Source organism: Schistocerca gregaria, chromosome 2, assembly GCF_023897955.1.
Source record: "Schistocerca gregaria isolate iqSchGreg1 chromosome 2, iqSchGreg1.2, whole genome shotgun sequence".
Lineage (NCBI taxonomy): Eukaryota > Metazoa > Arthropoda > Insecta > Orthoptera > Acrididae > Schistocerca > Schistocerca gregaria.
Window position 1 is genome coordinate 583,171,996 of NC_064921.1, and position 27,163 is coordinate 583,199,158.

General features: G+C 40.1%; 1 protein-coding gene across 2 annotated transcripts in view; it reads right to left on the reverse strand.

Moving 5' to 3' along the window:
• The window catches only part of LOC126333672 (uncharacterized protein KIAA0513), a 285,554-nt gene that overhangs the window by 79,086 nt on the left and 179,305 nt on the right, over window positions 1–27,163 (reverse strand). For both annotated transcript variants that reach the window (XM_049996755.1, XM_049996756.1), the window contains exons 4-5: window positions 14,696–14,794; window positions 7,502–7,671 (exon numbers count right to left, since the gene is read on the reverse strand). In XM_049996755.1, coding sequence (XP_049852712.1) covers window positions 7,502–7,671; window positions 14,696–14,794 — 269 coding nt within the window. The remainder of the gene's footprint in view (window positions 1–7,501; window positions 7,672–14,695; window positions 14,795–27,163) is intronic.

Below are 27,163 nucleotides of genomic sequence, written 5' to 3' on the forward strand. Positions count from 1 at the left end.
CTCTTTTGATGATGACAGTATGATTGGGAAACTTATATGTTATCAAACCGAGTATTTTTTATAAAGTTTTTGATTATATTGGAGTGTGAGATTGATGGTTGATAGAAGGATCCAGTTATAAATTTATGTCCACCCTTGAAATGAGTATTGCCCAAACAATCTGACCTGAACTTCAGATTTTACCTACTGTGACAAATATACCATCTGTATTTCCCATTAACATATCTTCTTGAAATACATTTAGATTCACCACAAAAAATCTGCTGCTGTCAATTTCATATTTTAGTTAGCTTTTTGTATCTACCATTATGTGACCTACACTACTTTTTAGGAGAGTTTTTAATGCTGTAATGAAACAGAGATTTGCATACCATGGAATATGAAACATGATTGCATTGTCCTAGTATTCTACCAGAGAACTGCTGTCTGCCGTCTGCTTCACCTATGACTGAAATTATGTGGTCATTCCATCCCTTCAAATAGTTATAATCAGGTATATTTATGAATTGACAAATTCCAGCTGTGTCTAATTGGCATTATAGTCATATACTACTATATATTTTTTGGCTTGTAAGTGTATAATTTTACATTGTTGACTGTTTAAAGCAGGCTGCTAATCTTTGTGCAACCTCCAGATCTTATAATGGTCAAAACAAATATTCATGCAACTTATTTCAGATAGTATTTCACTATAGATAACTGCACATCTGCAGAAGCCTGAGGTTTTTTATTAGTATTATTCACAGGGTCATTAATATACAGTATAATATACAGGTGCCAATATACTTTCCTGGGGCAGACCCAAAGTTACTTTTTCATCTATCAATGATTCTCTGTGCAAAATAACTCGCTGCTTCACCCCTACCAAAAAATTCTCAGCCCAGTCACAAATTTCTCTTACTTCCCCATAGAACTGAACTTTTGATAATAAGCATGGCTGTGATACTGAGTCAAATGCCATTCACAAATCGAGAAATACTGCATCTACCTGACTGCCTTGATCCATGGCTTTCCCTCTGTCATGTGAGAGAAATGCAAGTTGGATTTAAAACATGATCAGTGTTTTCAAATCCAAAATAGTTGGCTTGGAGGTGGTCATCTGCTTGAGATACTTCATTATATTTGAGCTCAGAGTATGTTATTAAGACTCTACAAAAAATGAATGTCAAGGGTATTCAACAGTAGTTTTGTGGATCACTTCTGCTATCTTTCTTGTAGATGGGTGTGATCTGCACCTTCTTCCATTTACTGAGTGTCATTGGAGGATGACCTTTTTACAGACAGCATTGGTAATTCGGGTGTTTACAGAGATTGTTAGCAATAGAAGTTATCTGGAAAGAATGATCTACATACAAAAATTTATAAGCTAAATTACGGACAGTTGTCACATCAATTCCAAAATTTTTAGGAGGGTAATGAAATTTTCTGTTATTAACTGATTTGAGATAAAAATGTGTTTGTTTATTGTGTTGAACAAAAACTTAAACAAAGGAAAACTACTTGCAAGCATGAACTGCAGTGCTGTGTAACTGATGTAATTCCCTCAGTAATTGAATAGTATGTTGAAACCTGTAGATCATCATGACTAATTAGTAAATGAGTTTAACAATTTTCAGACAACAATAACAGAATATTTTAAAAACTCATATTTCTTCACTCACTGCTTTGATGATCACAATAAAATAGATACAAATCCAGCATCTCTGTATCTTGCATTAAAACTGATTTTATTTTGGAAATATCATAATTATTCTACTTACAAACAAACATAGTTTTTTATTTTAAATTTATGTTTTGTTTCCACAAAAAAATCTTGAAAGGATAAGATCATAATTGGATCATTCCAGTGGCTGACAGAGAGCACAGCAAAGACTAGCCTTGTTCATGGAGTTTCAGTTAAATTCACAACTTGCAGCATTTTCCAGAACTGATTGTGGCCCTCTGGTTCCAAAACAGGTGCAATACTTGAACCAGAGACTTCGAAGGTTCTATGACAATCTAGGCTGTGACGTCTTGGACTTGTGCCATAAAGTTGAGAACTGTTAAGGCCTGCTAAACAGGTTAGATGTGTGTGCACTACACGTCAGAGATTTCTACCCTGATATCTAGCTGTATGTGGTGTACACACAATGTTTTAATTAGATTAGATGATTCTCCATTCAATTCAGATGATGATAGCTGTAGGAGATTTGGAAGTATCAGTGTAATACCCAAAGAAATACCCTGTACAAGCAAGAATATTAAAATCATAGTGATTAGTGCCAAATCATTTGTAACAAGGTGCCAGGTTTGAAGCTTGAAACATTTCTGCTTACAATTAAGACATAAACTGTTTGAAAGTTTGAGTCCAATAGTAGCAATCATCTTGTTATTTTGCAAAGATCCTTGTACAAGATAAAATGCTTTGGAACAGGCAGGAGAAGGAAAGAAGACTTAGACTTAAACATCCCATTTAGAGATGGATCACAAGTTCAAAGTAAGAAAGGATGGGGAACAAAATCAGCTATGCCCTTTAGAAAGGAACCATCCTGGAATTTGCCTGGAGAAATTTAGGAAAATCATGGGAAACCTAAATCTGCATGGCTGGATGGGGATTTGAACTGTCCTCTCTAAAGCAAATACAGTGGGCTACTGTGCTACCTAGCTTGTTGCATTGGAGCAGAAAATAATTCACTATCTTGATGACTCAAAGGAGGCAATAATTGTTGATCAAATTAGCATGTTGTGAATTTCACTGCAGTAATTATTGAGGTGATCTCTTGGAATATGCTGCACCCTTACGTCATCAGAAATAATTGTCTTGCAACCAAAATGTTTTGACATTCATGATTTACTTGTAGTATCTTCACTTCTCCATCACAAAACTTTTCATTAACTGTCTGACTGAGCAAACATTATGCAAAATATTGTGCCAAAACTGAGACATATCTGTGTCTTGAACTGAAGAAGTGGTTGCAGCCGTGATCACTTATATAACTCGTTAGTGTTTACTTCTCTGTTAAGACTAAGGATATAATTATGATTTTATAACCCAGAGGACTTTCCTACAAGATTTATGATATAATTTTGCTGGACAATTTAGACTAACAAAATGACAATAATGATTTTTTTTATCAACATTATCTTCTTTTGATAAAATCATCAGTGTTTCCATATTTGCTTTATTTTTAATATTTTTTCTTATTTACTTTATGCTTTAACATTTACCTACATTAACTAGAATATTAATTAATATAATCATCTTTCCAGGAAGCACAACTCTTGGCAATGTTACATCATTCTACATAAATACCAAGAACTAGATGATGTTAACAATACTGTCTCGCATATCCCTGTTATTACTTGATTTAGATAACCACTTCGTTTATAGAATAATAAATATAATAAAAAGGAAAACTTTAGAAAAATGAACACAATTGAACAGTACTAATAATATCCCATGACAAAATAAGAATTGTAAGATTAATTATGAAAAATGAGATGTACAAGTGTAGGCCTACTTTGTTCTATAAAAAGGAGACCATGAACAAAGCACTCATGCAACCCATCCTACAATATAGCTCAAGTTTGAAGGACTCATACCAACCACAGCAGATCAATACATGGAGCATAGCTCTTCTATGGCTTGGTAAGATGCTTGGTGGGGCCACTGGAGAGTGCTTTGTTTATTTGTTTGTTTGTGGCTCCAAAATGGTTCAAATAGCTCTGAGTACTATGGGACTTAACTTCTGAGGTCATCAGTCCCCTAGAATTTAGAACTACTTAAACCTAACTAACCCAAGGACATCACACACATCCATGCCCAAGGCAGGATTTGAACCTATGACCGTAGTGGTTGCCCGGTTCCAGACTGTGGCACATAGAACCGCTCAGCCACACTGGCTGTGTGTGCTTAGATGTTAGTGTGAATGATGTTTTCTCTTATGTGTTTCGGTACTCCTCGCATTGATCTGCTACAGGTGAGTTATTTGACATCTACTGTTATAGTAGTATAATTTATACATCATAAAATAAACTCACACAATCCTTAAAAAATGAATTTCCAGAATAAGATACTGATCATTCTAACAAACAATGGAAAATCTAGGATGGAATGTCTTGAAAAGGAAAGTTGCTACTCACCATATTGTGGAGATGCTGAGTCACAGATAGACACAACAAGAGGACTGTCACAAATAACAGCTTTTGGTCAGTAAGACCTTCCTCAAAATTAGACGAAAAACATACACATACACACACGCAAACACAACTCATGTACACATGACCGCAGTCTGGTGGATTCAGTTGCCTGAGACTGCAGTCATGTGTGTGAGCAGCATTTGCCTGAGTGTGTATGTTTGTGTTTGTCATGTAATTTTGGCAAAGACCTTACTGGTTGAAATCTTTTATTTGTGACAGTCCTTTTGTTGTGCCTATATGTGACTCAATATTTCCACAATACACCGATCATACTATTATACATTACTGTAAGAGTACGTATGTGCATGCACAACAATGCTGTGACTGAAGTTCAGTTGATAAGAGTGGAGTGAGGGGTTGTGTTGGGTGGAGGGGGAGAAAAGAGGCAGCAAGCAGAAGGGAGGGTTAGGGACAAAGGGCTGATGACCCACAGGGTGCCAGCAGGTGTACAAGATAGAAATTCAGTATATGGGCAGCAGAACTGGTAAGTTCAAGTAGTGCACAATGATGGAGACATAAGGGAGTGGATTGAGAGTGAGTGAGAGAACAGAGGAAAAGTCAGAGGGCATGGCTGTGTGGGGTTATCAGAGATTGATGCCAGGAGGATTAGAGAAACAAAGGATTTGTTGCAAAGGGTAACTCCCATCTACATAGTTCAGAACAGCTGGTAGTGGAAGGAAAAAATCCAGAAGGCACAGGTTGTGAAGCATCTATTGAAATTCAATGTATTGTGCTCAGCAGTATGTTCCATCACTGGGTAATCAACTCTGCTCTTGGCCACTGTTTGGCAGTGGCTATTTACTTCACTTGGACAGTTACTTGGCGGTCAAGCCCACATAAAATGCTGGGTAGAAATTGTAGAAGAGTTGATATATGAAATGGCTACTTTCACAGGTAGCTCTGTCTCTGATGGGAGAGGATCAGGCTGTGATTGGACTCAAGTAGAATGTATTATGTGGGTGAATAGAACAGGTCTTGCACTTGGGCCTCACGCAAAATGCTGGGCAGTAATTGCAGCAGAGCTGATGTATGAGATGACTTCTATTGCAGGTAAGTCTGTCTCTGATGGTATAGAATCAATGCGGTGACAGGACTGGATAGAAGTAGAATTACTGTGTGGGTGAATAGGACAGGCCTTGTACTTGAGCCTTCCACAGGGATATGATGCATGTGGCATAGAATAGGGAGTGGTTGTGGAATTGGAATGGATCAGGATACTGTGTAGGTTGGGTGCTTGGCAGAATATCACTTTAGGAGGGGACAGAATGATTGTGGGTAGGCTGTCCCAGATTTTTGAGGTCGACGATAGATAGTCGAAGCCTTGCTGAAGGATACAGTTTTGGTGTACCAGTCTGGGATAATATTGGACAATGAGGCAATGGACAGGAGAATGGGAGATTGGGGAGGAGGGGGGGAAGGGGGTGCTCCTATGTAGCTGGTCCTTGGGGATGATGGGAGTATTAAGTATGTGTTAATATATGACAGGTGAAATCTATTTGTAGACTAGTTTGGGGTGTTAATGTCTCTCTGTGAATGCCTTATTGAGACCTTCAGCATACTGGGCAATGGAATGGTGGCCAGTCTATAAGGGATGATTTTTCTGGTTTGGAACGTATGACAGCTGTCAGAATGCAGGTACTGTTGGTTTATGGGCTTGAAATTGACAGAAGTATGGACAGACCCATGAGAGAGGTGGAGGTCAATGTCTAGGAAGGTGGCACATCAAGCTGAGGAAGACCAGGTGAATCAAATGGGAAAGAAGGTTTTGAGGAAAGAAGGTTTTGAGGCTGTGAAGGATTTAGCATAGGGTTCCTTGGCCCTGGGCCCAAATTATGAAGATATTATTAATGAACCTGAATCCGACAAGGGGTTGGCGGCATAGGTGGTACCATGCCAGCGCCCATGGCTGTGCTGCTGCTTTATTTATACAAGGTCTAACAAGTTTAAGTGCAGATACATCCACTGATGAATGAGAATGGTGTACTGAACAACATTACATCAGCATTTGTATCATTTGCAGACTAATAATTATAACTATTACAGTCATTCATTTTTGGGTTGAGTAGTACCTCCAAGTACATGTGACAAAAGCAAGACATTAATGATAATTTTCTTCTGGGAAGCAGGCCAGGTACTGAAATGTCTACTTATGGATGCAAGACAGAGAGTCTATACTGACAGGTGTAGTCCACATTTTGGCTCAGTTACAATCATGCAGAAAAAATTAGGTCATTTAATTTCTGATGTATTTGTGGGAAGACTGGTTAATACAGAGAAAAAACAACAAAGACACTGATGTGAGTACATATTAAGGTATCACATATAAAATATCTGCACTTATACCCATTATATACCATATATCTGCCCCTCGAAGGACAAGTAGTTATGTGTGAGGATGCAATTAGTTAAAGGTTTAAGGAATGAGGTGGTGAATTTGGAGTTGGAAGGATTCTGGGAATGGTAGTGTTTGACAACAACAAGGCCACAAGCATGAGGGTTATTGGTGTATAGGAGGGGGCTTCAACAGTGATGAATAGTGGTCCAGGTAATAATGGCATGATGATGGCAAAAGTTGGTGAAGGACATGGTTTGTATTTTTAATACAAGAGGATAGGTACAGGCAATTGTTTGGAAGTGTCTGTCAATAAGAACAAATATTTTTTCAATGGGAACATAACAACCAATTACAATGGGGCATCCAGGATTGTTAGGGTTATTGGTTTTGGGTGGAAGCATGCACAGGTAATTGGAGTGAAGAGGGAGATGGATTTGGGGGAAAGGTTTTAGGATGGACCCAAGGATTTGAATGGTGATTTGAGGTTATGTTGGACTTCTGGAATGGGATAATTATGCCTTGGCTTCCAAAGGAAGGAGTCAGACTGCTGGTGGATGCCTTCTGTTATGTAATCACTGTGATCTATCATGATGGTGATGAAGCTCTTGTTTCCAGGGAAGATGACTAGATCAGGGTCTGTCTTGAAGTTGTGGATGGCTGTTTGTTCTTTGATTGAGAGGTTTGTGTTCTTGGGAGCAGTCCTTTGGAAAGCTGGAGAGGCGATGTAGGAGGTGAGGAATAAGACAACCAGATAATATTCTGCCAGAGGTTTCCATACAAGTTTTGTAAGTTAAAATAGACTAGTTGCTCAGAATGATGAAGAGCTATATTCTGTTGGACACTGTTGGTGCATAGTTACTTTATTTGTGAGAGAAATGAATGAAGGAGATACTATTACTGACAGAAAAGGAGAATCTTATATTATTTACAGTACTGGTAATTATTGTGAGAGTAAGAACTGAACATAATTATGATACAATAAAATACCTGTGCCAATTGTCCAAATTTAGATTTCTGTTCTAGTGATATGGAGGAGCTGTCTCTGAATAAGTCTGCTACAAATTTGCGCATGAATTCAACAGATTCAGCCAAAATTTCATCAGACTGACTTTCATAGCTTAGGCTGGAGGCCCAAGATTGTACTGAACCTTCAGACCCTGAAAGATAAAAATGCTGTTTCATTTATCAGAATAAATTACTTTGTTTTCGATATAATGTATAATTAAAATATTTGTCGCCTTTCTTTGTCTAAAACAGTAATCAGCACATTTTACAATTCAGCACCTTATACACTCCTGGAAATGGAAAAAAGAACACATTGACACCGGTGTGTCAGACCCCCCATACTTGCTCCGGACACTGCAAGAGGGCTGTACAAGCAATGATCACACGCACGGCACAGCGGACACACCAGAAACCATGGTGTTGGCCGTCAAATGGGGCTAGCTGCGCAGCATTTGTGCACCGCCGCCGTCAGTGTCACCAGTTTGCCGTGGCATACGGAGCTGGTAGCATGCCGCGACAGCGTGGACGTGAACCGTATGTGCAGTTGACGGACTTTGAGTGAGGGCATATAGTGGGCATGCGGGAGGCCGGGTGGATGTACCGCCGAATTCCTCAACACGTAGGGCGTGAGGTCTCCACAGTACATCTATGTTGTCGCCAGTGGTCGGCGGAAGGTGCACGTGCCCGTCGACCTGGGACCGGACCACAGCGACGCACGGATGCACGCCAAGACCGTAGGATCCTACGCAGTGCCGTAGGGGACCGCGCCACCGCTTCCCAGCAAGTTAGGGACACTGTTGCTCCTGGGGTATCGGCGAGGACCATTCGCAAACGTCTCCATGAAGCTGGACAACAGTCCCGCACACCGTTAGGCCGTCTTCCGCTCACGCCCCAACATCGTGCAGCCCGCCTCCAGTGGTGTCGCGGCAGGCGTGAATGGAGGGACGAATGGAGACGTGTCGTCTTCAGCGACGAGAGTCGCTTCTGCCTTGGTGCCAATGATGGTCGTATGCGTGTTTGGCGCCGTGCGGGTGAGCGCCACAATCAGGACTGCATACGACCGAGGCACACAGGGCCAACACCCGGCATCATGGTGTGGGGAGCCATCTCCTACACTGGCCGTACACCTCTGGTGATCATTGAGGGGACACTGAATAGTGCAGGGTACATCCAAACCGTCATCGAACCCATCGTTCTACCATTGCTAGACCGGCAAGGGAACTTGCTGTTCCAACAGGACAATGCACGTCCACATGTATCCCGGCCACCCAATGTGCTCTAGAAGGTGTAAGTCAACTACCCTGGCCAGCAAGATCTCCGGATCTGTCCCCCATTGAGCATGTTTGGGACTGGATGAAGCGTCGTCTCACGCGGTCTGCACGTCCAGCACGAACGCTGGTCCAACTGAGACGCCAGGTGGAAATGGCATGGCAAGCTGTTCCACAGGACTACATCCAGCATCTCTACGATCGTCTCCATAGGAGAATAGCAGCCTGCATTGCTGCGAAAGGTGGATATACACTGTACTAATGTCGACATTGTGCATGCTCTGTTGCCTGTGTCTATGTGCCTGTGGTTCTGTCAGTGTGATCATGTGATGTATCTGACCCCAGGAATGTGTCAATAAAGTTTCCCCTTCCTGGGACAATGAATTCACGGTGTTCTTATTTCAATTTCCAGGAGTGTATATCTGTCTTACATAGATAAGAATCAGTTTAAATGATGGATTAATATTCATGTATGGTATTGAAAATATATTACTGGCCATTAAAACTGGAGCATCATGAAAATGTAATGTAACAAATATCAAATTGAAATAGTGTGTTCCACATGCTTGGATATTCAAATGATCAGATTTCAGCACAGCCACACAAAGCAAGTAGGAGTAATTCCATCTATATTTGGTATATAGAAAAAGATTTTGCAGTGGCTTTATCATTCAGAAATTGCATTTGAATCTTGATTTTTTTTATGTAAAGCTTGAGCTTTCAACAGTGGGTAGCAAGAAGGCGCTTAAAACATCAATGTAGGCCTGTGCTGTGATATTGCTATTGCCATGCAAAACAACAAGGGGTGTAAGCCCCTCCATGAAAAACATGACCACACCAAAACACCACCACCTCCATATTTTACTGTTGGCACTGCACACACTAGCAGATGATTTTCGCCATGCATTCACCATACCGACACTCTGCCATCGGACTGCTACATTGAGTACCATGATTTGGCAACCCACACAATGTTTTTCCACTGTTTAAGCATCCAATGTTTACGTTCCTTACACTAAATGAGGCATTGTTTGGCATTTACCGACATGACGTGTGGTTTACGAGCATACGCTTGACCATGAAATCCAAGTTTTCTCACCTCCCGCCTAACTGTCACAGTAATTGCAGTGGATCCTGATGCAGTTTGGAATTCCTGTGTGATGTTCTGGATACAAGTCTGCCTACTACACATTACAACCCTCTTCAACTGTCTGTGGTCTCTATCAGTCAACAGACGAAGTCGCCCTGTATGTTTTTGTGCTGTACATGTCCCTTCAAATTTCCACATCACTATCACATCAAAAACAGTAGACTAGGGATGTTTAGGAGTGTGGAAATCTCATGTGCAGATGTATGATGCAAGTGACACCAATCACCTGACCACGTTCGAAGTCCATGAGTTGCGCAAAGCACCCCATTCTGCTCTCTCACGATGTCTAATGACTACTGAGACCGCTGTATGGAGTACCTGGCAGTAGGTGGCACCGTAATACACCTAATATGAGAAATGTATGTTTTGGGGAATGTCTGGATACTTTTGATCACATAGTGTACGTCTTGTGTTTAAACAGTAAACATCTAGTACTATGTATTGGAATATAACACTGATGTGTCAATATTGGGGTCTGCTGTACTGCAATATCATTGATTGTGTTAAGATCCCATGACTGAAAAGTGAATATGAAACTGATGTCTTCAGGAGGTCATACTTAGTGTCATGCAGTATCTCTGGAGCCCTGCCTCGCTAGTGCTCAAGAGGTCCAATTACAAGACAAATGTGATGGTGTCTGGAGCACCACTGACTGTCAGCAAGGTGACCATTGTTGTGGTTTCTCTTGACATGGCAGCAGAGAGCACTACAGCAACAGTAGCATACCACAACTACAACACTGTGCACAGGTGTAACATCTTGCCGTTTTTTCGTATAAATGCCACATACGTGTACAGCATCAAAGTAAAAATATTTATGTCTAGAGGCTCACACATTGTCAGACTTCATATGTCATCATCATAGGGGTCCAGTACATAGTGTGATGGTGTGGGGTGTCATGGGATTCATATCACGATCACCTCTGGTTTGCAAAGTCGGTAATTTGGATTGCAGCCATTACAGCTCTGAAGTGTTAAGGCATTGGTTGTGCCATCTCTTTGAGATCTCTATGACATTATCTTTCAACAAGATAACACAAGACTGAATGCTGCCCTTGCTATTCTAAGATACCTCAACATAGAGGGTGTTTGACTGTTGCTCTGGCCAACACTTTGTCCAGATCTTGCACCCAGTGAAAATATCTGGAAATGGGTCACTGAGAATAGCATCCCACCACTCATCAGCCACTTTATTAAAAACTCAGGCACAGATTTGAAGCAGCACAAAATGACGTACCCGTGTTTGTCATTTGAGATCAGTTCAACTTGATGCCAAGCCACATTCATGCCATTGTTGATGTCAAAGGAAGCAACTCTGCATTGTAAATTTTTCACCATGTATACCCCCAGATAACCTAAAAATTTAATAATATATTATTTCTACTATACTGTATATGTACAACAAGTAAAATTTCCATTATTTGCAACTCCTTCTTGGTGTTCCAATTTTAATGGCCAACAAAGTAATTATTTATTATGTAATTAAAAAAACCTATTGTGTAAAGAGCTAAATTACAACTTACAGGAAAGAAATACCCAATGTTTCAGCAGTTCAGCACAATAAAGACTTAAATATAGCTATGTATATGTGTGTGTGGACAAAAAGAATTGAAAAAAAATTAAGTGCCTAGATGTGGAGTATCACAATGCAAAAATGTGTTAAGTATAATATAAAGATAAATAAAATAAATAGATGCATTAAAAATAACCACCAATGGCTGAAACATCTTCGTAATCATGTGTAAAAGACAATGGAAGTTCTTTCCCCAGGGAAGACAGAAGAAATATGTGCAGCCATTTTAAATTTACAGGTAGTTAATGAACAATCTGATCCAATAGGACACACAGCTACATGTCTAGCATCCAACTTTATCTTCACCTTTACTTACAACTTATTGCTCTGTCACATGTTCGGTCCATTTTTTGCATGTAGATGTTTGTTTGAATACATTCCAGAAAAATGGCATTGCAGGGTTATAGAAATGCTGTACATTTTACCATGTGCAATAAGCAAAGACCATGAACCATACCAAACCAACTGAAAATTCATGTTTTTCACAAACAAGCAAATGTAAGACCTAAAATTAACACATAAATCTGTACAGAACAAGCACAAATCATGGAAGTGTGGATCAGACTGAAGCAAGCAAAAAAGCTTCAAACAGAAGAATGTAATGTTAAGAGAATGTACATGAAGAAATGGGAGAAAGAAAGAATTATAAACGTTTGGAATGAGTTGCTCAAATGAAAACAAAGATAACAACAAAAATTGCATGTCACAATATGCTTACTGAGTGCTCAGCTTCTTCTTAGACCTGCTTGTGGCTTTATTAGCTCTTACAATGAACTAATAAATTATCCTGATCCTTTCAGATGAAGTACAAGACTTCTCTTGAGAAGTAGCCAATTTGTGAGACATGTTTATGTATTTCAAAAACTTAATTGAGCCCCAAGAATATTACAACCAGTGCATCTAATAGGTTTGTTACTCAGCTAGGTACTCACACCAACTCCTTTTCACTGAAACAAGTATTTAAAAAAAAATGGTTCAAATGACTCTAAGCACTATGGGACTTAACATCTGAGGTCATCAGTCCCCTAGACTTAGAACTGCTTAAACCTAACTAACCTAAGGAAATCATACACATCCGTGCTCGTGGTAGGATTTGAACCTGTGACCGTAGCAGCAGCGCAGTTCCAGACTGAAGCACCTAGAACCGCTCGGCCACAACAGCCAGCAGTATTTTAAAAGTCTTTAAAGATGTCTATAAACAAGTCACAATGTTCCCATATATTGGGAGCAACTGTTCACTGAGATCCACACTTTTGACACATAAGGTGCATGATTTTCTTCATACCTGAAAAATTTGAAGGGCATAACATAAAATCAATTTCATCATTGTCTGTTTCAGAACCACAGAAACACAGTGCTGTACCTCTGTTACATACTACACCTAGAGACGAACATACATCATGAATAGATACTACCATAGACCATACCTTTTTTGGTATCTTTTGTAACAACCAGATGTACCATCAGTATAAAACTGTCATCAACTCTTCTGCACTGATTGGTGACGTATCACTAGTGGTGATTCTTACACAAGGCATTACATTCTCTGGGTCATGGGGTTCCGGGTTTGATTCCCGCCTGGGTTGGGTATTTTCTCTGCCCATGGAATAGGTGTTTGTGTTGTCCTTGTCATTTCATCATCATTCGTGAAAGTGGCTATATCAGACTGTGTAAAGAGTGGGACTTTGTACAGACACTGATGACCATGCAGTTGAGCACCATACAAACCAAACATCATCATCATCATCATCATCATCATCATAATCTTATGTGAGTTTGTTTGGTAACTCTTACTTTATAAGTGACTGATCATTTTAGCAATCAGAATGTAGGAATGTTAGTTTACTTTGCCAACTTCCTCTCACTTACAGATAGAGCAAGTTTTATGTCAATTCTATACTTAGCTTGAGATATATATTGTACAAAAACAAGCAGTAAGGTTTATATGTGTCAAACATTTCAAGTCCTCTAAGGATGGCTAGTCAAACAATAAGGCATAGTTTAAAAACAGACTTCCTCTCTTATGAAGTTTGGTACTATCATCTGACCATAATTTCAAAACAGTAGCATTTATAAACAACTTCTGTTCCACAAATGACCTTCAGTAGCTACAACACCATACAAATACTTAAGCACCCCACTATTGGTCAACATTTAACTACTTTTTTCATGAGCAAATGTATTGATTTGGAAAAACCAGGTGGCACATTCCACTTCCTAATAAGACCTCATTAACAAAGATAAAAAATTAGTCATCAGCTGCACACTTTACCAGTTCTGACAGTTTAAACTGTTGTCTTCAGAATTGAAATAGGCTCAAATCACTGGTAAGCCAATGCCAATATAAGAATCGGAGGGCAGTGTCCTTTGCTACAGAGTCAATAAAACAGAGTGACATCTCTAACAGTATATGATACATGTGATGGAAACTGCACATTGTATGTAAGATGTGTGAGAAAAGCCACCCACCAAACTGATACAAAGGTTTTTTTTGTGCAGCTGATAACTGACTTTTTATCTTTGTTGAAATATTCTGCAGCTGCTGATCTACAGCTCTGAACAGAATCATAGATATCATTAATATCATCCATGCAACTTGACCTAAATTAACTAAGCAGGTTCTATCTAACTGACAGCACATCTTCACACAAATAAGATGTTATGCAATAGGAAGCATATTTCATTCAAGTAGGCAAATCATGTACACTCTTCCCTTTTCCAATTATAAGCTGCCCCCATCATTTCAGATGTTGGCAAGTCTTTATTGTTTCTACTTCAAGGCTATCATGATCTCAAAGGAACCTTGCATCCAATAGATGTACATGATCAAATGTAGCACACCATTAAAGACAGAACCTCAGGTCACTTGGAGAAAGATAGGGGATATAAGCTTTCTTGAGATGTTTGAGGAAGTATCAGAGCATTCACTGAACATAATTTAGGAAAACCACTAAAAATCAAAATCAGACTGATTGGATGAGGACCTGAATACTGCTTCTTAACAAATCCAGTTTCCTGAACAATGCGTTGCTATCTCAGGGACTCCCCATTTAAACAACATACTCACTCTTGACTCAAGAAGCAAAATGCAGCTAAACTATTGATCTAACAGTGATATGCCCAGTTAAATTAGTGGCTACAATTTTGATGACACAGAGCTTTTAGCATGTTTTCAATATCCTTTACCTGATCTGATCCAGTACTTTTTGCCGTCATGGTCAGAATCTATGCTCGTACTGGGTCCATAGCCATCACCATCACTTGCTGAACCACTGCTTGGTGCCTCTGTGAAATTCAGAATGAAGATAATATATTAGAACACATGCAGGCTGCATCAGTTATTTTAAAAATATTACACATCCAAATGTAAAATTTTGTTTAAGAGGTTGTAACTACTGTCCTCATAGTGTTTTCCAAAAGGTACTGTGGGCAACACCAATTTCACATGCAACTGACAGTGCTGTGATTTTTGGAACTTCTCCTGGCATAATTCCTGATGAAATAGTTCAGATGTCAGTGATCAAGGGAACAACAGTTCAACAAGTGACCATGTCGCTATCATCAGGGATGTAATTAAAAGTTTGCATAAGAAGTAGTGCAGGGCTTGTGTCTCCTCCCCCCATTCTGACCTGGCTCTCTCTCTCTGCAGTTTGCATCCAGGTGAGGGGATGGGGCTAGCATCTTCCTCCTCCCATCAAAACATTGCTCCGTATGGGGTTTACACTTAGAGATGCACATAATGATGGTAACTTGATTGCTTGCCGAAATATTTTGCCTGTTGGACAATGATGTGCAGCTGTTCACCCATGAACTATTTTGTCAGAGACTTATTTCTAATTCCACATGAGAAAGCTCTTGCTCTTCTGAGTTGCAAGTCAAAATAAATTGTTACCTTTCTCAGTTATTATATTGTAGTACCCGTTGCTCCATTTCCCTCAAACACTGAAACATTCTTGGAAACATGGTGTGTGTCAGATGCTTCCTGCATGGGTACTCTGCCTGATGTAACATGTCACAGTCACCACAGTTTCAGTTTGCTTGTCTGCATGAAAATCATGTCTGTTAGTTCTGTAATGGGACACAATGCCATATGGCTAGGGGTGAGAGACTTCAGGTTGTGAATACAAACTGCAGTTTTACAGACCTCTGTATCAAGACCGACTTTGTCAGTACACTTAACACTCAATATGCAGTGCATTAGTGAAATTTCCTGGGCTCATTGCTAATTATGTACACTGCTTTGTTGGTCAGGTTTGTCTATCCCATGATGTTACAACCATATACATAATAAATCAAATTGTTACATTGTTCAAACAATTAACAATTCATAAATTCTTGCATTCTTTGGCAGAATTATCTCACAACCCACTTGGTTTTATAGCTCTCAGCTTGGTTGTTACAACCCAAAATTTCTTATTTCCAAGTGTTACACTTTAACTCCTGCATCAACTAAGAAAGTTTTTATCAAGATTATAGATACACCCTTTATAAGGATGAGTAATTAGGTCACACCAACAGTTAAACTTGGCACAGCTTCCATTATGAATCAGATAGCCAAATGATTGTATACTGCTGGCATTTTGGAATTAAGAGTGATATAAATGTTTCATAGGCCTTAAAGGTGTTATCTGTATTGTTTGTTTGAGAACATAGAGAGACTCCACTGCCATTAGTGTTCTCGTACCCTACTAGAAGACAACCTTTTTGCTTTGGTCAGTGCTTCTCTTTTTGTCCTAAAGGGAGCTAAGTGCTACTGCTAGATGCAATATATTGATCAAGGCAGCCAAGAACTATATCAGGTTAATAGCCAATATTAGTGTCCACACACAGCACTAGTGATGACTTAAAGAATTTTTTTTTTTTTTTTTTTTACATTTCTTAATTTTTTTCCAGGTGTAAACCACAGAGCTATAACAAAATTGCTTGACAATGAATGAGAAAGTATCATTCAGCATATTTTGTCTGTTTTTCTGTTTTTATTTATTCATTTCCTTTTTTTGTCAATTTGGGTAACTATGAGAAAAAGAAAATTTATTCAATTTTATTGTTGAAATATGATAGGAAATCCTTCCCATACACTGAAACAATCAGGGCCAGATTCACAGATGGCAGTATCCTGGGCAAGAGACTTTTTGATCCTCTCTACCCATTCCATCCCTCCATCTCATGTTTATTTTTGACTTCCTGCATTTTTAGTTTTCATATTTTTTTAACTCAAAATTAAGATTCCATTTAAGAAAAATCAAAATAATGGAATAACTTAAAAGAAATGTATCAGGAACTCTACACTTAACCCATATCTGCCCATGGGGTGAACAAACAGCCCTCTGCAACCCGACAAGGTCTCCTGGATAGCAGTCTGAGCTGCACAACACATGTGGCAGAGAGCAGCATTGAGCATCTGGCAGGCACCTATAGCAACAGAAGAGGAAAATGAATATAGGGGTCACAGCTGTAAGCTGCCTAATTTCCTATGTCAGGCAAATGATGGAAAAGGACCCGAGCTAAAGATTCTTGCTGTGAATGTGTATATGAGTAATTTCAAGTAGTAGTTATTAGTACAAGTTTGTACACATTCATTTTTGGAAAAAGTTCGCAACTGAGTGCTTATAGATGTAAGTATTTCATACATATTGTATTATTTTTTAGTCAGATTTTTGTTATAGTAAATTACAAACATGGTTTAGAGATATGCATACAGATTTATCCTATAGAATTTTTCTACTACAGAGCAAATGAAATATTTTTGTGGGTTGGTTTGACATCTTGGTCATATACTGTGCTTGAAGTCGTCTACAGACGTTAAAGTAACCTCTGGCGTGCCAATGGGGAGTGTTATGGGATCATTGCTTTTCACAATATATATAAATGACCTAGTAGATAGTGTCGGAAGTTGCATGCGGCTTTTTGCGGATGATGCTGTAGTATACAGAGAAGTTGCAGCATTAGAAAATTGTAGCGAAATGCAGGAAGATCTGCAGCGGATAGGCACTTGGTGTAGGGAGTGGCAACTGACCCTTAACATAGACAAATGTAATGTATTGCGAATACATAGAAAGAAGGATTCTTTATTGTATGATTATATGATAGCAGAACAAACACTGGTAGCAGTTACTTCTGTTAAATATCTGGGAGTATGCATGCGGAACGATTTGAAATGGAATGATCATATAAAATTAATTGTTGGTAAGGCGGGTACCAGGTTGAGATTCATTGGGAGAGTCCTTAGAAAATGTAGTCCATCAACAAAGGAGGTGGCTTACAAAACACTCGTTCGACCTATACTTGAGTATTGCTCATCAGTGTGGGATCCTACCAGATCGGGTTGACGGAGGAGATAGAGAAGATCCAAAGAAAAGCGGCGCGTTTCGTCTCAGGGTTATTTGGTAACCGTGATAGCGTTACGGAGATGTTTAGCAAACTCAAGTGGCAGACTCTGCAAGAGAGGCGCTCTGCATCGCGGTGTAGCTTGCTCGCCAGGTTTCGAGAGGGTGCGTTTCTGGATGAGGTATCGAATATACTGCTTCCCCCTACTTATGCCTCCCGTGGAGATCACAAATGTAAAATTAGAGGGATTCGAGCAAGCATGGAGGCTTTCAGACAGTCGTTCTTCCCGCGAACCATACGTGACTGGAACAGAAAAGGGAGGTAATGACAGTGGCACGTAAAGTGCCCTCCGCCGCACACTGTTGGGTGGCTTGCGGAGTATGAATGTAGATGTAGATGTAGATTATTTTCTTTTTGAGGTCACGACACATGCTTAACTATGAATAAAGTTTTACATGGATCCACCTTATGGAGGTAGAGCAGACAGTGACTTTAGGAAAGAGGATTGTGACAGCATAAATGGGCTGAACTGAAATCAGTTACTCTCTCCAGGCAAGATAGTGGTACTGAAATGCAAAAAATTGGGTGATGAGGCCACCATTAGTGAGGTCAGCTCTACTAGTTCTTCTCAAATCTGTGAGCCAATTCCAAAGACATCTGAGACCAGTTCACACAGGGCATGGTGGTGGCATCATTATCTTGATGAACAACCTCCCTCAGCTGGGCAGTGTGACAGGTCTGACAATGGTTCTGGTCCTTCTTTATGACATGGAAAACAGCACATCAGGGCATGCATATGTATAAAGAGAGATTAGCTTCCCCAGCAGGATGAATGATCACTGCCACCTCCAAAAATAGTGCTTATCCATACTAGTATTATAAGTCTGAAAGTCACTCTGTGTCTGTTATGCTTTCATGACTAAACCACTGAACCGATTTTGATAAAATTTGATATGGAGATAGCTTAGGAAGAACAGAAGCTACTTTAGAAAGCGTGTAGTAGAACATATTTATTGATTTGAAAAATATAACAAAAAGCAGGAACAATAATTACTCTTCGAAAAAGCTATTTACTTTTTGAATTTTGAACTTTTTCATATTTGTGAAATTGCTTTTATGTTTCTCGTAATACAATTCCACACAATGGAATACAATCCTCTTTTTTTTTTTTGCTCACATCTAATCTAGATGTAGGGGTTGTGTTATTGAAGTGGTGCCAAATAAAAAGACTTTCACCAACGTAATGCTTATATGATCATCAACATGTTTAATACACTCCTGGAAATTGAAATAAGAACACCGTGAATTCATTGTCCCAGGAAGGGGAAACTTTATTGACACATTCCTGGGGTCAGATACATCACATGATCACACTGACAGAACCAAGGCACATAGACACAGGCAACAGAGCATACACAATGTTGGCACTAGGACAGTGTATATCCACCTTTCGCACCAATGCAGGCTGCTATTCTCCCATGGAGACGATCGTAGAGATGCTGGATGTAGTCCTGTGGAACGGCTTGCCATGCCATTTCCACCTGGCGCCTCAGTTGGACCAGCGTTCGTGCTGGACGTGTAGACCGCGTGAGACGACGCTTCATCCAGTCCCAAACATGCTCAATGGGGGACAGATCCAGAGATCTTGCTGGCCAGGGTAGTTGACTTACACCTTCTAGAGCACGTTGGGTGGCACGGGATACATGCGGACGTGCATTGTCCTGTTGACAGCAAGTTTCCTTGCCGGTCTAGGAATGGTAGAACGATGGGTTCGATGACGGTTTGGATGTACCATGCACTATTCATTGTCCCCTCGACGATCACCAGAGGTGTACGGCCAGTGTAGGAGATGGCTCCCCACACCATGATGCCGGGTGTTGGCCCTGTGTGCCTCGGTCGTATGCAGTCCTGATTGTGGCACTCACCTGCACGGCGCTAAACACGCATACGACAATCATTGGCACCAAGGCAGAAGCAACTCTCATCGCTGAAGACGACACGTCTCCATTCGTCCCTCCATTCACGCCTGATGCGACACCACTGGAGGCGGGCTGCACGATGTTGGGGCGTGAGCGGAAGACGGCCTAATGGTGTGCGGGACCGTAGCCCAGCTTCATGGAGATGGTTGCAAATGGTCCTCGCCGATACCCCAGGAGCAACAGTGTCCCTAATTTGCTGGGAAGTGGCGGTGCGGTCCCCTACGGCACTGCGTAGGATCCTACGGTCTTGGCGTGAATCCATGCGTCGATGCGGTCCGGTCCCAGGTCGACGGGCACGTGCACCTTCCGCTGACCACTGGCGACAACATCGATGTACTGTGGAGACCTCATGCCCCACTTGTTGAGCAATTCAGCGGTACGTCCACCCGGCCTCCCGCATGCCCACTATACGCCCTTGCTCAAAGTCCGTCAACTGCACATACGGTTCACGTCCACGCTGTCGCAGCATGCTACCAGTGTTAAAGACTGCGATGGAGCTCCGTATGCCACGGCAAACTGGCTGACACTGACGGCGGCGGTGCACAAATGCTGCGCAGCTAGCGCCATTCGACGGCCAACACCGCGGTTCCTGGTGTGTCCGCTGTGCCGTGCGTGTGATCATTGCTTGTACAGCCCTCTCGCAGTGTCCGGAGCAAGTATGGTGGGTCTGACACACCGGTGTCCATGTGTTCTTTTTTCCATTTCCAGGAGTGTACGTGCTAATTCATGCTTTCATGCAAATATTATTAGTGGGAACACTATGACTGTCATATTTTCATGACTAAAGTGCTGAACCAATTTCCATGAAATTTGGTGTGAGATAGCTTGAACCTTGATAGGCTACTTTACAAGATGACAATGGTGTGGTTGGTCAGCGACTCTTAGTTTCTATAGATTATTCTGTGATAGTGCTGATCCAGTGGTATTGTGCACATGGTTTATGACATTGAGTTCCCATACCAGTTGACATAGTTGGAGATTTTTGGTGTGGATACAATGAAATTGGGTGGTAATCCCAAGAACCTTATTTAAAACTATTACTATAAGCTTCACAAATGTAACTCTGATTTAACACATAGTTCTAAGAGAGCTCAGTCTGTGAAAATTACTTGAAACCAGCAAACCTCATGTGTTCATGTGTGCCATAGCCTTAAGAGCTACAGAGGCATTAGAACAGCTACAAGCTGATTGCATTTCAGACACTGAGTATCATGCATTTCATACAGCTTCCAAGAGCTCAAAGACTCACAGTGGCGGCATCATTTAAAAGTTGTACCACAAACAGAGAGTCATATCTTTACATGTGGAAGGTGTGAAGCTTTTGATGGGGCTGCATTTGATTATGGTCTATTAACTGTCTATGTTAATCGTAAATTAGTGATCATAGGAGGATGGATAAAAAATGTAGGCACCTTAACCATTAAAATGGAAGGGAGAAACAGCTAGTATGTGTTGCTCGATGGCATAGTCTCACATCCAGTACTAGATGAGCCAGAGAAACCCTTAAAAACTCTACTTCTGCATGACTGTGTTGAACTGAGGCATTTTAAAATATAATTATAACAGATGCTTTCAGATTCTATATACAGCAAAATTTAATAGAAATACATTCATTATGTACCTACATACTAGCATTTACTTTATTTTTTATACAGATGTATCTACACCACTACATACACAGACATCCCATAAAATTACTAGCTTACTCATTCACCATCACTCATCATAACAGAACGGCTGATAAGTGAGCAAAGCAATGGGTAACAACTAGTACTCAATGAAAATAGTGAACCAACTGAGTTCTTTGAGGTATTTTTGAATGAAGATGTCATAAGACACATTGTAAGGCCACAGTAATGCATGCTACTGAAAAATGTTAACACTAGTTTCTATCATTCAGGAGGCAAAATGCACTGTTATCTAGGTATATTGATTCTGTTTGGTTGTATGCTATTACCAGGATGCTGCACTATACTGATCAACCAGAACATTATGAGCATCGACCCACTATTGCTTTAAGTGCCTTGAGGTGATAGCAGTGTCATCTGGTGAGGAATGACTGCTATCAAGACACACACACACACACACACACACACACACACACACACACACACACACTACATATAGTATCAGCGAGCATGCTGCCTGTTTGTAGATGGGAAGGCTTGCAATGTTTCTGTGCTTGACAGATGGCAGACTGTGATGACTCAGAGGTTCGGCATGAGCATTTTGGAAACTGCATGACTTGTTGGGTGTCCAAGGAGTGCTGTCGAAATGTCTTCAACACATGGTGAAATCAAGGTGAAACCATATGCAGATGTCATAGGGTTGGGGGTCACCCTCCATTACAGGTGTTTGAGGTTGTAGCCTGGGAAGACTGGTAAAACAGGATGCACAGCAAACTGTGGTATAACTAACATCAGACATTAATGTTGGGCTGAGTACAAGTGTGTCTGAACACACAGTGCACTGAGCATTCCCAACACTGGGCCTCTGTGGCTGACAACCCATGCATGTGCCAATGTTAACACCATGACATCAGCAACTGCAACTGAAAAGGGTCCATGGACATTGGCACTGGATGGTGGTTCAGTGGCAGAGGTTTGCACGGTATGGTGAATCCAGATACCTTCCTCATCATGCCAATGGGAGGATGTGAATCCATTGTCTTCCAGGGGTACAGCTCCTTGACATCTGTACTGCGGGATGAAGGCAAGCTGGTGGTGGCTCCTTTATGCTCTGGGGAACACTCATATGGGCATCCATGGGCCCAGAGGAGCTAATGCAATGCACCATGATGACCAAGGAGTATTTTACACTGGTTACAGACGACATACAACCCTTCATGATGACCATGTTTCCCAAAGGCAGTGGCATTTTTCAGCAGGATGATGCGCCATATTACAAAGCCAGGAGTGTGATAGAGTGGTTCGAGGAACATAGTGGTGATTTCCAATTGATGTGCTGGCCCTCCAGCTCACCAGATCTGAACCCGACTGAATGCATCTGGCATGTGATTGAATGTGGTGTCCAAGCTCCCCCCCCCTCCCCCCCCCCCCCCCCGCATGTGAATTAGGTGACATGTGTGTGTGCAGATGTGGTGCCAACTCCCTCCAGCAACCTACCAAGGCCTCATTGTTCCCAAGCCACAATGTGCTGCCACTGTTATCCTTGCCAAAGATGGACGTACTGGCTGGCTATTAGGTAGGTGGTCATAATATTCTGGCTGATCAGAGCATACCGGGAGGCCAATGGAGATACCCACCATGCTTTAGTGGCCAACTTGGTGTGATATAACCAGTTCAAAGGGATACTGAGGTATTTTCATGTTGCACATAATGACAGTTTACATACAGGTGACAAAATTGTTAAAATTCACCCATTGTTTAACATCATTAAGAAAAACTTTAGTACCGATAAATCAATGATACTCTATAATGAGTGTCATAGCTATAAAAAGCATATTCATGGAAAGCTGATCCATTTTGATAACAAAGCATGGTTGCAACAATGTGTTTAAGGTACTGTTTGCAAGTTTACTTGTATGAGGGAGGATTCGAAGGGCAAGGTACAGACCTTGGAAAACATGCTGCTGCCAAACTGACACATACAGTAAAGAATGAATATTCAGACCCACAGTTTTCTGTTTATTGTGACAATTTTTTTATATACCCAGATTGCTAATAACTTTGCAAGGAAGCCATGTGAAAATGATTGGATCTGTTCATCAAAACAGAGCAGACAAATGACCACTAATGGCGATCCAGTCTTGAAAAAACAACCCATAAGATTTGATTACTTCAGGTTGAGAAACCGAGAATATAGGCACTGTACAATAGGAAACAGCATGGTTACACTGTTGTCTAATGAATTTGGAGTACATCCCCTTCAAAAAGCAAACTGACATTCAGTTGTTGCTCAACAGAAAATGGATACTGATCAGTCAAAAATTGTACAGCAGTACAGCTTATTTCTGAGTGCAGTAGTAGATGCTAATACTTATATTGGACTTTACAAGATTGCCATAAGAGGCAACAATTGATAGAATCCCATTTGGATTTGGCTACTTGATGGTACAGTCAACAATTCTTTGTTGCTTGCCAGACCACTAGGGGCAAATGCAGACGTAATAGAATTTCACTAGTTTATTGCAAGATCTTTACACCACAAATACAGCAAATACAACTTAGGCTGAGTTACAGTGGTAAATGAGGATGACTGTACCTCTTTCTGTAAGAAAATATTTAACTCGACATATTATTCTCACAGGTCAGATCAGAGGAAAATGTGCACTTTGTAAAACTAAAATTCTGCAAATGTGCCACAAATGTAATGTGAATTTGTATCACGTATGATCTGCAGAGTTTAATCTATAATGATATCATGTCTTATCTTCCTTTCCTAACTAATATGACTACTGAATAACAGTTCATAACTTTTAATAATAAAGACTGATTATCAGATTCCTAATAACTAACACTGATTCGCGTAAAATATGTTATATTTTGATCATTCCTATTTCCGCAGTTTATGACTTCATGTGCCCATGGGGTCATTGTTGACTCACCTAGAAAAAAACCTTATTTCAAACCGACAACTACAAATTATTATTACAGCTGTTGTCTGTGGTCATCAATGACATTAAAAATAGTTCTGAGTGTATGTGAGTTAAAGAAACTGTATCAGAACAAGAGAGGAACAGGCATGATTTCCATGGTGTCACATTTGGATCAGGATATGCTTACGTAGAAGGGAAATGCAATAGTCACTTTTACCTAAGAATACTTACAAATGAAATCTGACTGATGCGGTTTATTCAAAGAAATAAAAGAAGTAAATGTATGAACAGCATCTTCATTTTTTCATTCAATAGCTGGTTTCCTATATCACTTAGCTTCTTCATACTGCCCCTCATGTTGGACAGACTATTCTTTTGAGGAAAAATGATGGCTAACATGCACAACAATGACCAGTGAAACAATATCAACTTGGATACAAATTAATGCAAAATGCAACCACAGCAATAGGTACCAGTGGTGCAACCAACTGTCCAACTTAACAATGAAGCAAATGATATGCTGGTGACAGTGATGGTTTTTTTTTTTTTTTTTTGAATGACCAACTCTACTAAAAATGCAAGTGCCAATCAAGGTTTCTCGTGCCCCTTCCCTCTCAGTGCCCTAACCCTTCTTAGCCTATCCTTAAATCCAGCTCTAGAAAGATAATAAAATCATAAACTTTGTCTTTAGATATTGCTGTGTGAAGACAGTTGTCATTTCATTAGAAATTGTCCCAACCAATATGTACAACAGACCAATATTTGCCTATACTACAATATAACAATGCAGTTGCATACAAGGAAATTTTTTTTATTAATACTAGCAATACCACTGGAAGGTAGGTAATTCCATCAGTATTAGCAATAGATATGGAAGGGTCCAAGAACTGATATCATCTGTGCAGTACATCTCACAAACACTTGGTCACCGACATGTCTGAAATCTTTAACTCTGAGGCAGACCAGATATCAACAATAATATTTGGTTAATATTTAATTAATATTCAAATAAATAAAATTATCATAAGTTTTTTTTTTTCAATGAAGAAATAATGATTCAGTGAGGCAGTTGATACTGCTTCTTTCTGTCTTTATCATATTCCATCTGGCATCAGCCAGTGCACATTACAAATCATGGTCCAAATACAACTTATTCACTGCATTTATTTTCATTACTATCATAAAGCAAAATTACTTTCACACATGAAATCTGTGGTGAATTGCATGTGTTTTCTGAAAGCTTTTCCTGATGAGAACAAATAATCACCACCAACCTTCAGACAAATTTTCCCCAATTTAGTTTCATCTGCGTCTGTTTTCAGCAAAATGTCTTTGCTAAATACAAGAAATCAGTCTCTCGAGCCAAGCATTTACTTGCTGATTTTCTGTGTTAGGAAAATAGTTGCTAATAGAGTTTATTAATGGAAAGTGCCAACAGCTGGAGTGACAGCCAAGAGACTGAGTGAAGTGGTGCACTGGCTAGCACACAGGATTTGCTTCCAGGAAGATAATGGTTCAAGTCCCCATCAAGCCATCTGTATTTAGGTTTTCTGTAATGTTACTAAATCACTACAGATAAATGCTGAGATGCTTCCTTTGATAAGACCATGCCTGACTGCCTTCCCCATTATTTTGTAATCTGAGCTTCTGTTCTGTATCTAATGACCACGCTGTCAATGGGATGTTAAACTCTCATCTCCCTTCCTTTGAAAGTGAAGAAGAGAAAAAATGGCATGGAGTGATTTTGGAAAATTAAGCAGTTTTCCAAAACTAAGCTTCCAATCTGTCTGAAATGGAAAGTTCACTATCAGCATATATTACCAGTTTAGACTTACAGCAGAAACCATAAAAAAGTGGAGTTGCTTAATAACAACTGCGAGATGATGATGATAATTAGTAGGAGAGGTAGGGAATGGACAAGGGAGTGAGATGTAATTTTTACTGTACCGAAAATCAAATGAAGGGAAATATACTCAACAAAACAACTGACAGATGTACAAAACATGTCAACAGATAAGAAAAGGTCCAAATGATGAGCTAGTGGAAGGTGGGTAAATGGCATTAGAAAATATGCAAGGGCAGCGTGAATGTGTGTCACTGAAGTCTACAATGCATGGAGAAGTATAAAGTCTCCGTCCAGCAATGGCTGTCAAATAGCTGATAATGGCAATGATCTGACAATTTAAATTGCAACATTATAAAGGCAGCATACAATAAACATAAAATTGACATGAAGTATACTGAAAGCTTTGCTTGACATGCAAAAATTAGCATTTCAGCTCAAAACACAAAACAGGTAGAAGTAATGCCACTGACGTTCAGTATCTACGAAAACATTACACAGCAGGTTTATCATTCATAAATTGCACTTGAATGCTAGTTGTTTGTGGAAGATCTCAGATAAAAGGGGCAAACACCTACTAGCAATTCAGAATTCAACAGTGGCAGGATATGGAGTTATCAAGACTGCTTCATTGCTCTATAATGTTGCTGCTTAGGATCCCACAACTGCCATGCAAGTATCGAATCAATGGTTTTAGGAGGGCCATACTCAATGCCATGCAGGATCTCAATGATCCCATGACACTAGTATCTGAGAGGACATACTGTTTGCTTGGCCCTGCTGGACTGTATAGCTCCATCATATATCTAGAGCCACAAAATGAGCTTGTTTACAGCAAACCAGTTATCCATACAGACTGTCAGCACTACAGCAATTGTCACACCTTCTCATGATACTTCAGCAGAAAGAGATGTGTCAAAAGCAGCATGCCCAATGACAACACATGA